The 12,392-nt window shown below is 48.8% G+C and overlaps 1 protein-coding gene across 8 annotated transcripts in view; it reads left to right on the top strand.

Moving 5' to 3' along the window:
• The window catches only part of RASSF7 (Ras association domain family member 7), a 148,569-nt gene that overhangs the window by 123,872 nt on the left and 12,305 nt on the right, over positions 1-12,392 (top strand). For all 8 annotated transcript variants that reach the window (XM_030560699.1, XM_030560696.1, XM_030560697.1 and 5 more), the window contains 2 exons: positions 5,978-6,132; positions 9,663-10,558. In XM_030560699.1, the coding sequence (XP_030416559.1) occupies positions 5,978-6,132; positions 9,663-10,558 (1,051 nt within the window). The remainder of the gene's footprint in view (positions 1-5,977; positions 6,133-9,662; positions 10,559-12,392) is intronic.

Below are 12,392 nucleotides of genomic sequence, written 5' to 3'. Positions count from 1 at the left end.
GGTTGTGTGTGTAGTACAGACACCAGTGTCATACGCTGCTCACCCAGTCCCACTCAGCTGGAGTTGAAAAGAGATGCCTTGCTAGCTTTGGCAGGCTCTAGCATGGTGAGAGTAAAGTCTGCCACTCTTTGCTAAAATGGGTGCTGGACCCTGTCTCTGCCAGGGAGACAGCCGTTTTCAGCCCAGTCAGGGAGCTGTGTTTGGTACCCATCATCAAACAGGGTAGGACAGGCCTGGGAGAGAGGCAAGACATGGGGCAGAGGACGAGTAGCATCTTCAAAAGCTGCCAGCCATGCAGTGTCTCAGGCTAACCATTCTGTTCAGGTCTTCATGGTTGCTGGGTGATCCCCAGTATTTAACCTGTGCATTTCCAATCCTTCCATGTGATATACATAAAGATGCAAACTTGCTATTGCTAATTGGATCCTGTCAAATCAGACTAACTAACAGGACCAACTAATATGCCCTTAAACACAACTGTCCTTGTCAACAGTAAGGGCAATTTCATGCTAAGTCAAACATGTGCATTAACACACGGGTTCTCAGCCTGGCCTTCGCAACAGCTTTCAGGAGGTTGTGATTGTACTACTTTCTTTGTGGCTAGATGGTAAGGGTGGGGAGATCTTGAAACTTATGGGAGCAGGAGTCCCAGTACCCTTCTCTTCTAACCTGGGGTCAGGGTACTGGAAAAGTTATTCTAAATTGATATTTTCTTCTGCGTATAGACATGACCTCCCAGTGTCTCACTGTAAAGCATTAAGTAGTGAGTTTCACTCAGACACCGATAAACTTGGTGGGGTACTCTGATAAAGGCCTTGTCTACACTACAAAGTTGCAGCACTGGTGAGGGGGTTACAGCGCTGCAACTTAGGATGTGTACACACCTGCAGGGCATTACCAGCGCTGCAACTCCCTATTTGCAGCGCTGGCCGTACACCCGGTCGTGCCTCGGGTGTAGAGGATCCAGCGCTGGATCACCAGCGCTGGTCATCAGGTGTAGACACTCACCAGCATTTTTGTTGACCTCCATGGAATAAGCAGGTATCCCAGCATACCTGAGGAAGCCTCTCTGGTAATTAAGCAAACTCCACTGCCCTCCAAGCAGGTCTCCTTCCCCGCGGTGTGCTCTGGCGTTCCCCGACCCCCCCCTCCAAGCAGGTCTCCTTCCCCGCGGTGTGCTCTGGCGTTTCCCGACCCCCGCTCCAAGCAGGTCTCCTTCCCCACGGTGTGTAACAGCGCTGCAGCGTGGCCACATCTAACACCACTTGCAGCGCTGGTTGCTGTAAGTGTGGCCACTCTGCAGCGCTGGCCCTATACAGCTGTACTAATACAGCTGTAACAACCAGCGCTGCAAAATTGTAGATGTAGACATACCCAAAGACCTTCTACAGTGATGAGTTTGTCAAAGGCAATCTGAGCTCTGAGGTTTTCTTTAGCACACTCCTCTGGTACATGTTGGAAACCTTTTAATGGCTTATGCTGTTCTGTAAAGGTCTCTTTATTCCTCCCAGATAAAGATAACTGGGAGTAAACAATACACTTTTGAAAATACTTATCCCGTCACCTTTACGCCCCACTGCTGGGGTGGGGAGAATGACTGAGAGCTGCTTTTCCTGCTTCAGTTATTGCCTGGAAAATCCCCAGTGAGTTGTTGCCAACTTGTTGGAGTAATTGAAATAAAAAGAGAGAATAAATCCAACTAACTCACGAGAACCCATGCTCTCAGCAGAAATACCTGGGCATTATCGTTGCGGGAGAAAAAAACAGATTTCCAGCCAGAACTAATTGCCAGAAAAAATGCAGCAGCCACTACCCAGCCAGACACTGGGATGCCATCTTATTCTGGGTTCTGTATGTGCTGGACTGGGAAACCGGAACCTCTTTTAAATAGCCTGAACCAGTTTCCAGTAGTAACTTGGTCTGTACTCTGGCTGTTGTGGAAGGGGGTTAATGGAGTTGAGACTCTCTTCTAGGCTAGAGATGAGTCCAAACTATGAAACTCATGTCCAATCTTGCTAAAAGGTCCTATCTTGATCTGAAAGCAGCAGCTTGTGCCCATTTCTAACTCAGCCCCATCCACGCTGGTCACTCACACCATGATAGAACAGCCAGAATTCATCATGGAGTGTTTTAAAACCAGCTCCTTCCAGTCAGATGTAAATTTTTGGGGAGACAAGGGGGCCTGTAGCAGAACTACTTCACTGCTGTGTATAATGTGACTGTCTCCATGAGTTAGTTCCCCTAGTAGCTTTGGCTAACTTAGTTATGTCTGTTTGGTTCCTAGCCCAGTAGGGTATTGATCCTGTGGAACTCTTTGCCAGAGGATGTTGTGAAGGCCAAGACTATAATAAGGTTAAAGAAAGAACTAGATATGTTCATGGAGGATAGGTCCATCAGTGGCTATTGGCAGGGATGGTGTCCCTAGCTTCTGTTTGCCAGAAGCTGGGAATGGGTGACACGGGATGGATCACTTGATGATAACTTGTTCTGTTCATTCCCTCTAGAGCACCTTCATTGTGCCCAGTATGGCTGTTCTTATGTTCTTCAGTGGGTTCCTAAGGGTTACTGTAATAGAAATTAATAACTTTCAAATGTTGCTTCCTTCCCTCATCCCATCCTTGCCCTAAACACAAACCAAGTATTTTTCAAAGTGGTGGTTTTTTTGTTTGTTTGTTTGTTTGTTTTTTAATTCCCTGATCACATACTTCAGCCCTTGCTGGCTTGGGAAACTACTGAAATCCTGTAGGGAAGAGCTATTCCTGGGGTGGTCCTGCCCACCCAACTAGAGCAGAAGGTTGTGGAATCTCCCTCATTCGGCGGGGCTGCCGTCGCCCTTGTGTAGAGCAGAGAGTTCATATCATAGGTGCCAATTCCATGGGTGCTCCTGAGCTGAAGCACCTATGGGGGAGGAAATAATGGGTGCTGAGGACCCACCGGCAGTTCCCCATCGGCTTCACGCCCACTGGCAGACTCCGCCAATCAGCACCTCCCGCCCGCTGCGATCAGAGGAGCAAGGAGCAGTGTGCTCCAGGGGTGGGGGCAGACCCTGGCAGGAAGAGGTGGGGCAGGGATGGGACCTTTTGGGAAGGTGTGGAATGAGGGCAGGGCCTGGGGCAGAGCCAGGAGTTGAGCACCTGCCAGCACATTGGAAAGTCGGTGCCTGTGGTTCAGATAGACTTTGGCTAAGTCTCCAAACATTCTGTAGTTCATCCATCACTTGAAGATACATATGCAGTGCATTCTCTTAAACACTCATGCTTCTAGTTACACCTGCCTTTTCCCAGTCTTCTGGCAACAGCTGTGAATAGTTAAGATGTCAGAGTTAGTCACCTAGAGATAGTGAACCATGAGTTCCTAGGTGTAATGAGAGAGGAATTCAAAGCATTTAGCCAGTTGAGTTGAACCTGCCTCCCCCAACTTTCTAGGCATCTCCGAGCATTGTGTTCTCTTCCTGGGTGAAGCACTATTTCTGGAGTTTGCTTTGGCTGACAGCAGGGGACATTCCAAGGTGTGGCACTGTGTCCAGCAGAATGGCTTTCTAGTTAGGATTCCAGTGTGTGAGTAGCAGCTCAAGGTGTCCTCACTCAGGATTCTTTTCATAGTTTTGATGTGAAGCTGATTCAGACCATATGAATGTTGTTGTTGTTTGATAAGTGGCTCATGTAATCTGTGTCGATTAGTATCGGGCATCTAGTGTGCTTCCTGCCTTGCTTCACCCAGCAAGAACAAGGGAGAAGCGACCTGACATTTTTCATATTTCTAAAGCTAAAAGCAGAAGCTGGAAAACACCTCAGATCTTTTAAATACACCATAAATAAACCAAAACAAGGTGCAGACCCATTATGTATTTGTTTTGCAGAACCACCGAGGGAGCCCAAGTGTCGAGTAGACCCTGGTATACCAGGCACTGTACAAACACAGAACAAAGACAGTCATGTCTTGAGGAGATTGTAATCTAGATATAAGACAAGTGACAACAGGTGGAGACAGACTGACTGGAAGCACAAGGAAACACTGAGGGAGAGCGCATTTTGGCTGGCCAATGTAGACCGAGCCAAATCATGCCAGCACTAGCTAAAATGTTTGCAATGAACAATTTACTCAACTTCTAACCTCTTTATTCGGCTTCCAAATTGCCTGTGAATAGTGAGTTTTACTGGTGAGTCTGTTAATTATTCAGTCACTTTATGGGAACAAATTTTAGCCTACAGGCAGTTGAAAATACCTAGTGATAATTTAGGAAGGATGTGGATAAACTGGAAAAAGTCCAGAGGAGAGCAGCAAAAATGACACAAGGCTTAGGAAACCTGGCCTGTGAGGAAAGGTTAGAAAAAATTGGGCAGGTCTAGTCTTGAGAAAAGAAGACTGAGGTGGGAGATCTGATAAGTTTTCCAATATCAAGGGCTGTTAGAAAGAGGAGGGTGATCAGTTGTTCCCCATGTCCACTGAAGGTAGGACAAGAAACAATGGGCTTAATCTGCAGCAAGGGAGATTTAGAAAAACTTTCTAATGACAAGGGTAGTTAAGCTCTGGAATAGATTTCAAGGGAGGCTGGGGAGTCCCCATCATCAGAAGCTTTTAAAAACAAGTTGGACAAACACCTGGCAGGGATGGTCTAGGTTAACTTGCCCATGCCACAGTTCAGGAGGCTGAACTTGATAACTTTTCAAGGTCCCTTCCAGCCCTACGTATCTACAATTCTATGTTTTTAAACTCTGTGATTGGTCACCCAAGTTTCATGAAATGGTTTCTGCACTCTGATTGGATGACTCTGTGATCACAAGCTTCCTTTAATCTGTGGGATGGGTGTGAACAAAGCCTTGTCCATTTGAATGTTGGCAAACAGCAACTGAAACAGAGCTGCAGGTTTTATTTGCAGCGCTATTTATGGCTGCTGTATACACCCGGAGCCTAGTTAGGATCGAATTATAAACTGTTCAACACAGTTTCTGATCTCAGTCCAGCTTTGTCACGCCAGCTGGCAACATCTGGGCATTGTCCCCTACTCATTCCTATGGTGTCCGAGTGGTAATGAGTTGTTCTAAAATAGGGCATAGACGTTTAAATGTAGTTCTCCCATGGTTAAAATCCCCATGTAGATAGAGGTTCAAAGAAGGAGCAGGGGAAGGTAAGGTAACTAACTGTTAGCTGATACATTAAGTACTTTCTGAAGCTGTCTGGGAGTGGTGGATTATGGAGTCATTGTGACTTGCACGTCTTATCCCCATTTATTGTTCAGGGTGGATGGTGGCCTGTGAAACTGGCAAGGGAAAGACTTGTGTCTAGTAGGACTTAAACCTGAGTGTAGCATATCCCCTGCTTTGACAGTGGCAGTGCTGGCAGCCACAACCAGCTATGAGGAAGCAATTCCAACCAGGATTAATGTGAGAGTGTCAGGTGAAAAGTGCAAGCTAGTGATATCTGTTGGATGCTGGAACTGTTCCCTGAGACCTGCCCATGTTACTGGCTTTACAATGGGATGAACAAATTCCTCTTAACCTAAGCTCAATCCTGGACTCGAGACATCTTTTAAGACAAACTAATTTCTGGTGGTCTTTACAAGAAGCCAGGGAACAGGGCGAGGGGCGAAGAGCTGAGCTGAGTGGCTTCAAGCAGCTGGTTTTAGGTCCAGTAAAGTGTGGGATACCGCTTGCTGCTATGGGATGATCGCACCGAGATGTTGGCATTAAAGGTGTGTTCCCTCTGCCTTTAAAATGTCTTGTATTCTTCTCAAGCTCTTTTTGAAATCAGCTGTGTCAAATGTTAGCTGGTCTTAGGCCCCCGAAACATGGCTCCATTGGCTGGCTAGCTCCCATTCTTGTCATTAACAAATTGCCTCTTGGCTGTTTTGACAAATGGACATTCTGTAGGGGAATCCTGCATGCCTGTTAGTTTGATTGTTGTGAAGTGTTTAGGGGTTGGCACATTATATCAGACAGCACACGTGAAAACAAGCACTTGTTTTCTTTCCCTACAGGGAAGCCACCTTGCGATGGTCCAGAGAATCTAATTTCCCTGCAACTTTGGTGATGGAGCTGAAGGTCTGGGTTGATGGTATCCAGCGAGTTGTGTGTGGCGTCTCAGATCAGACCACATGCCAGGAGGTGGTCATAGCATTGGCACGGGCTATTGGTAAGTAATGTGTTGAATCACCATGTCTAGTGAAGTTTGGTTAATGACTGACTTCAGTTTTTATTGCAATACCTGAGAAAGTGCTTCTGTACATTCTCAAGTCTTTCCTGTGATGTGGTCAAGGATTATTATCCACTTTGGAGCTGGATGAAACTGAGACATACAGATGAAGTAACTTTCCCCAGGGAGTCTCCCAGTGAGTGGCAGAGATGGGACTAGAACCCAGGAGTCCTGACTCCAGTCCCGTGTTGTCACCAACAGCCAACACTATCTCCTGGTGGATTAGTTCTAGAACTCTATTACATTTCTAACACAAAAGGCTTGACCCAGGCCAGTTCTTCTTTGATAACAGGTTTTAACTTTCAACCTTTTAAAAATGTAAGATCACTAAAATAGTCCTGCTTCCACCCCCTCCCCCTACCTCAGAACCCGCCAGTCTCTTCATAATTAAATTTGTGTCCACATTTGCACAGTAAACTCTGGTTGAGGAAGCAGGAGACCTCAGGGTAGCATGAGGCTGTCTTTGCCACAGGGAGGGCACAGCAAAATTCTCTTAGATCTTTCCCACATAAATAGCATGATGCAAACAATCATCTGTGGGATCACAAGTTTGTTTAATTGCATTGGTGGTTACAAATGTACCACTTTTAGAAATTGTCTTCGTATGAGAGGGACATCGCACCACATCAAACTGCTGACTTGCTGGGACCTTCCAGGTGATGGAGGCAGCTTTCGGTTTGAGCCAGTTTCCTCTGTCTGAATTAAACATGTTTGTTCTCCCAAGAAGACTGTGAACTTTACCAGGAGAGAGTACAGCTGACTTGGCAATTTCTGCTCAATGTTACAGCAACTGTAGAGGGGACAGACTAGTGTCTGCTTTGTTGTGAGGTGTTAAAAGTTGGCAGCAATGCCATGGGACTATGTTTATAACCTCCCCTCTGCTTCCCCTGGGTACTGGCCAGTTAACTCTCCTTTTTTCTGCCCGTCCCCTCCCAGTAGAATTCAGATACACTCCTAACTTTCCCTCTATTCCACTCTGGTATATTGTCTTTCCAAATGTAGTCATAAAAGAAGCTTTTGCATCAGAGAATTGTTAATGTCACACATTAATGTGAGCGATAGACATCCTGCCAGGTAGGATATTCTGCTCACTTCTTACCCATCTCTGTCCCCGTGTTTGTGGCTAACTCCCTGTTTGCACTGAAGGTTCCATGCTGGGTTACAGGTGTACTGGGGGTGGGGCCTGAGTTGAAGGAAGGGATTGCATGAGTAATGCATTAATTACTAGAAATGAGAAGGAAGAAGAGTCTGGCATCTCTCTGCATAAATACCTTTTACCCATAGCCGGTCAGATGGGTGTGGGTACCCACCAGTCTGGCTATGGGAGCTACAGTAATGCCACAACTATTGGGCTCCCAGAGGGAAGAGGCAGTTCAAGGAGCAAGGTGGATAATAAAACCTTGTCTTTGAAAACTGCAGAGGCTCTGTTAACATTCTGATTTTACACCTGTTCCGTGGGCTTCCAGCTATGGCAACCTCCTGTCTCTAACAATGCCACTCCACTGGCTTTGATTAGGGGCATAGCTCAGGTTATTTTTCCTTTTTCTAGTGTCTACATAGCAGTGAAACAGCCCTTAGCCTGAGCCTTGCAAGCTGGCATGAGCCAACCACAATGTAGACATAGCCTAGGGGCCTTCCTAAGTGAGAGGCCATGGCAGGTTTTTTTATTATTATTGTTATGGAGCTATACCTATCTCATAGAGCTGGAAGGGACCTAGTATTGTCCCTGACAGATTTTTGCCTCAGATCCCTAAATGGTCCCCTCAAGGATTGAACTCACAACCCAGGGTTTAGCAGGCCAATGCTCAAACCACTGAGTTACCCTACCTCCTAACCCCCACAGTGTAGGGGCTAAACTTGGATCTCCAGAGTTCCAGGCCAGCACCTTAATCACAAGTGTCCTGCACTGAGGGAGGTGAGAAGCCCTGCTGGCTTGTGAGCTCCATAACACTGTACTGGAGAGTGAGCCACACAGCAGGCAGGCGAGGGCTGGGCCGATGTGTTCCTCCCGGCAGCATGCTGAGCAATGCAGAACAGCCCTAGGTTCTGCCTCCCCTGATGTTCAGCGGACACAAACAATAGTCAGTGGCCATGTGCTCTTCTGCAGGCAGAAGCCAGGTCATGGCACCCCATATGAGTCACCCAGCATGTGTTTGCAGTTTCCCTAACTTGAGAAGTGCATGTTAGTGCTGATTGCACTGTTCGAATATCCTGCGGGTAATGGTGAGCGGCGATTCTGTCTAGTGGTTTGGAAATTCACTAAAATTGCAGCTGAAGTTTCCATCAACATGTGCTCCTGCCCTCCACCAGGGTTACATATGCCTCCGAGCTGATGCTGCAGATCAGGTCTCCACCTGCAGCATCATTAGTTGGAAGTGCAAGTAGAGAAGCACCCACATGCTCAGGACCAAAACTTTGTGGGCTAGAAATCTCCTGACTCAATCTCAGAAGCATCAGAAAGTGTTTGAAGCTGAGTTGTGATGTTTCTGCTCCCAGAAAACCTGCTGGCTCATGATCTGTCTTTTAAGCAGACCCAGGTTCTAATCCTTCCTGAGGTCACCCATGTAAAAGGGAACGTTTTAAGACTCGTAATTCCCCACTGGTGGCTGCAGTGGTGGAGATAGTAGTGGAGCTAGGGCGTGGGAATCGTCACCACTAAGTTGTCTAATCCTGAAAGCAGACAAACTGGTGGTATGAGTCCTGGAGCCCCAGCAGTATGTAATCAGTAATTACAGGACTTAATTTTCCTAGTGCAGAAAACACTGCTATTCAGTGGGGAGTCTTCAACGCCTAGGACTTGGAATCAGGGGGTGTCATTTCAGAAGAATTCAGGGGAATGGGGGGCAAAGTTGTCAGTACGTAGAATGTTATATGATTATATTACAGCCTGGAAAGTCGGGGGTGGGTGGGTGGAGTACATTGGCCTATGAAAAGTTGGGGTGGGGGGTGAGATTGATGCCCCTGCTTGGAGTGAAGCCAGATAGGTAACCTTGGGCTAGAAAGGACAGGGGTGCCATAGGCGTGGATGGAGGTGCATTGACACAGCATTGGGAAGAACACATGCTGCCTGTCTGCAACCACTGACATTGGTGGTCTTTGCTGGAAGCAGAAGTCGGTCTCCTCCCCCTCCCTCCCCTCAGGTTCCTGGTTCTTCTTTAAGTGATGATCCCTATTGTTGTCCACTGAGGATGGTGCACATGCATCAGTGGAATACAGGGAGGGGCCGCACATCTCGAAGAATCTCCAGTTACAGGTAAGTTGTCTCCTCTTTGAGTGTGGTGGGGAAGAGCTGCATTAAGGTAAGGGCTGAGAGATGGATGTGTTGCCAGAGGCTCTACATGTTTCTCATGCAGATGGGATCTCGGGTACAGGTTGTGGGAGTGGAGCGGCTGAGCATGATGAAATGTTGCCAAGTGTGATATTCCCCATTTCTCTGTGAGCTCCTAGTGACTCATCTGTTCTCTTCTCAGGCCAGACAGGAAGGTACATTCTCATCCAGAAGCTGCGGGAGAAGGAGAGGCAGCTTCTACCACACGAATGCCCTCTGGAGTCACTGGCCAAGTGTGGACAGTATGCCAACGACGTGCAGTTCATATTGCAGCGGACGGGCCCCAGCCTGGCCGAGCGCCCTTCCTCTGATAGTACCCCCCAGGCTCCCGAGAGGACATTCATCCGGGCCAGCCTTCCCATCAAACCCAGGCCGGTCAGCACAGAGGTGCTGAGGTCCCGGGAGCCTAAAAAGTCTATGACCTTTAACTTGGGCCCCATGGGCTCCAGCGATCGGCTTGCCAAGAGCAAGCTGAGACTGCACAAGAGGGACAGTGTAGACTCAAAGGACAGCACCAGTCGCAGCCATCCATCCAAGGAGGAGCTGTTTAAGACTGTGCTGCACCAGCAGGAGCAGCTGCACTCCTTGGAGGTGCACGGGGATTCCCTGGAAACGGACCTCAGGCACTGGGAGCAGGACAGGGGCTCCAGCCAGGAAGACGAGATCCTTTATCTGGAGCACCTGATCAGGCAGAACGAGATGGAGCTGGGCGAAGAGGAGTTCTGGCAGAGCGAGCTCCACATGGAGAAGGAGTGTGAGAGGGAGCGGCAGGAGAAGGTGAGGAGCCTGCGGGCCACCATGGAGGAGTACACTCAGAAAATCCACGAGCTGACCACCAAGACGGAGGTCCTGGAGAAGGAGATCCAGTTAGAGATGACAGAGAGGGCCAGGTGGGCGAAGGAGGCTCCTGCGGATCTGGAGGACATGGCTGCCAAAATGAAAAGGGATCTGGAAGTCAAGGCCAAGCAGAGCGCCCAGCTGGAGAGCAGCCTGGCAAGCGTGGGGAAAGCCTTGGAAGAAGCTGAAAGAAATTTGCAGGTACAGTTTCAGTAACGCGTGGCCCCCGGGGATCAGCAGTGGAATGCAGCCCTGTTCAGCTCATGCTCTGGCCTTCCTCCCGAGTGAGGCCTACACAAGACTGTTAAGGGAGCTGCCCAGGGACCAGCTGCTGAACCGGGCCTGAAACCCCAGAACCCTCCTGACTGTGCAGATCAGTAGAGAGCTCTTTGTGGCTCTTGACAGGTTGCCATTGGCAGATAGTGGGGGTGGTCTGGGCAATGTTACAACCCCGACAGTTAGGGTTCAATACTACTTGGGTGTATAGAAAGCCACTGAAAGTGCAGAATGGCTGGGAGAATTAATGCACTGGGGCTTGATCCTGCAAGGTGTTGAGCACACTCACCCTGATCCATCACAGCTCTTATGTGCCCGAGTAATCCCACTGAGTTCAGTGGTACCACCCCTGTGGGTCCCTGCTTTGCTGCTCAGTGCCATGTGGGCTCCAGCCCAGAGGAGTTAGCGCTTGGGATAGACACTGCTTAGCAAACCTTACAGTGCAGGGTGTGGGGAGAGGGACTGACTCTCATGAAACACAGCTCCTCCTGAGGTGGCTGGAATGCTCATGGACATGTCCACGCTAGAGAGCGCTCATCGGGTGTGGTCTTTGGAGCAGCATTGGCTTCATGGTGCTGGGTTGTGCCTGCTCGGGCTAGCAGTGGGAACGCTCTATGGTGCTTTCCAACCACACGTCTTGGTGCTTGAGGGGCACACTTGTCCTCTCCCACACTGTGGTATCCAGGATATCCCTTCAGGGAGCACTTATGCAGCAGGTCCTGGGGTGCTGCAGCCTTTTCAATAGCTATAGCAATGCAACAGGGAAGACGGGAGGGAAACAACATTCCTCTTAAAAACTTTAAACCCAGGAAGATTTTAAGAAGCTCAGGGCAAAGCAGGGGGTCCTTTTTTCCTTCTCTTCAGCCTGTTCTCCCTGCCACCACTCCAAGTGAGGATCACAAGTGGAGAGGAAAACTCACTACACCTGCGTCGTATTGACTGCAGTTGCTACAGTGAGCTAGAGCTGCAGGTTAATTAGCTGACTGTGTAAAAAGGACTATTGGGGTGGGAGGGAGAAAATCCAGAAAAGCCGAGGTCAGAGAATTGCCTTGCCCACCAGCATCTTGTAAAATAGCAGGCATAAGAATTTGCATCATTCCCCTCGTGTGTCTGGAAAACCAGTGGGACTGACTGAAAGCTACCCAGGCAGTTGTCGTGGGTGTGCACTTGGGTCTAGTGTTTGTGGACAGTTTTTTTCACAACCGAAGGGAGCCGCTTAGGGTGAAGGGCCTGGTCTCCACCTAAAAATGAGGGCGACCTAGCTGTGTCGCTCCAGGCTGTGAAAACAGGTGCATGACACGTGAAGTTTAGGTCGACAGCGAGGTTGACGGACAGATTCTCCCATTGACCTAGCTGCCACCTGAATTATCTACATAGACGGAAAAACCACTTCCACTGATGTAGGCGGCACCTGCCGGCCAGTGCTACAGCAGCTCGGCCGTGGCGCTGTAGTGTAGACGAACTCTTGATCTGGCTTCCTCGTGCTATTTAAATTGCTGATGAGAGGAGATCCCCGTGCAGACCAGCTCTTGCGCTGTTTTGTCTTTGTTGCCAGTGAAAAGAGACAGACTGAAGCCAAATGCGCTGCCTCACGAACAGCAATGCACCCGGCCTCTCCTCACAGCCACCCAGTGGTGTAAAGGCTTCTGCTCTTCTGGCTTTATGAAGGAATAAGCCAAAGTAGCAGGTGCTGCTGGCATCCAGCCTCCCCAGGAACTCTCCTCTGACTGGTGCTGCTCTTGAGCTCTGCTTGTGGCAT

This window comes from Gopherus evgoodei, chromosome 4 (genome assembly GCF_007399415.2).
Source record: "Gopherus evgoodei ecotype Sinaloan lineage chromosome 4, rGopEvg1_v1.p, whole genome shotgun sequence".
In the NCBI taxonomy this organism is placed as follows: Eukaryota; Metazoa; Chordata; order Testudines; family Testudinidae; genus Gopherus; species Gopherus evgoodei.
The sequence above is the reverse complement of the archived record's forward strand: the minus strand, read 5'-3'. Positions and strand labels throughout refer to the sequence as shown.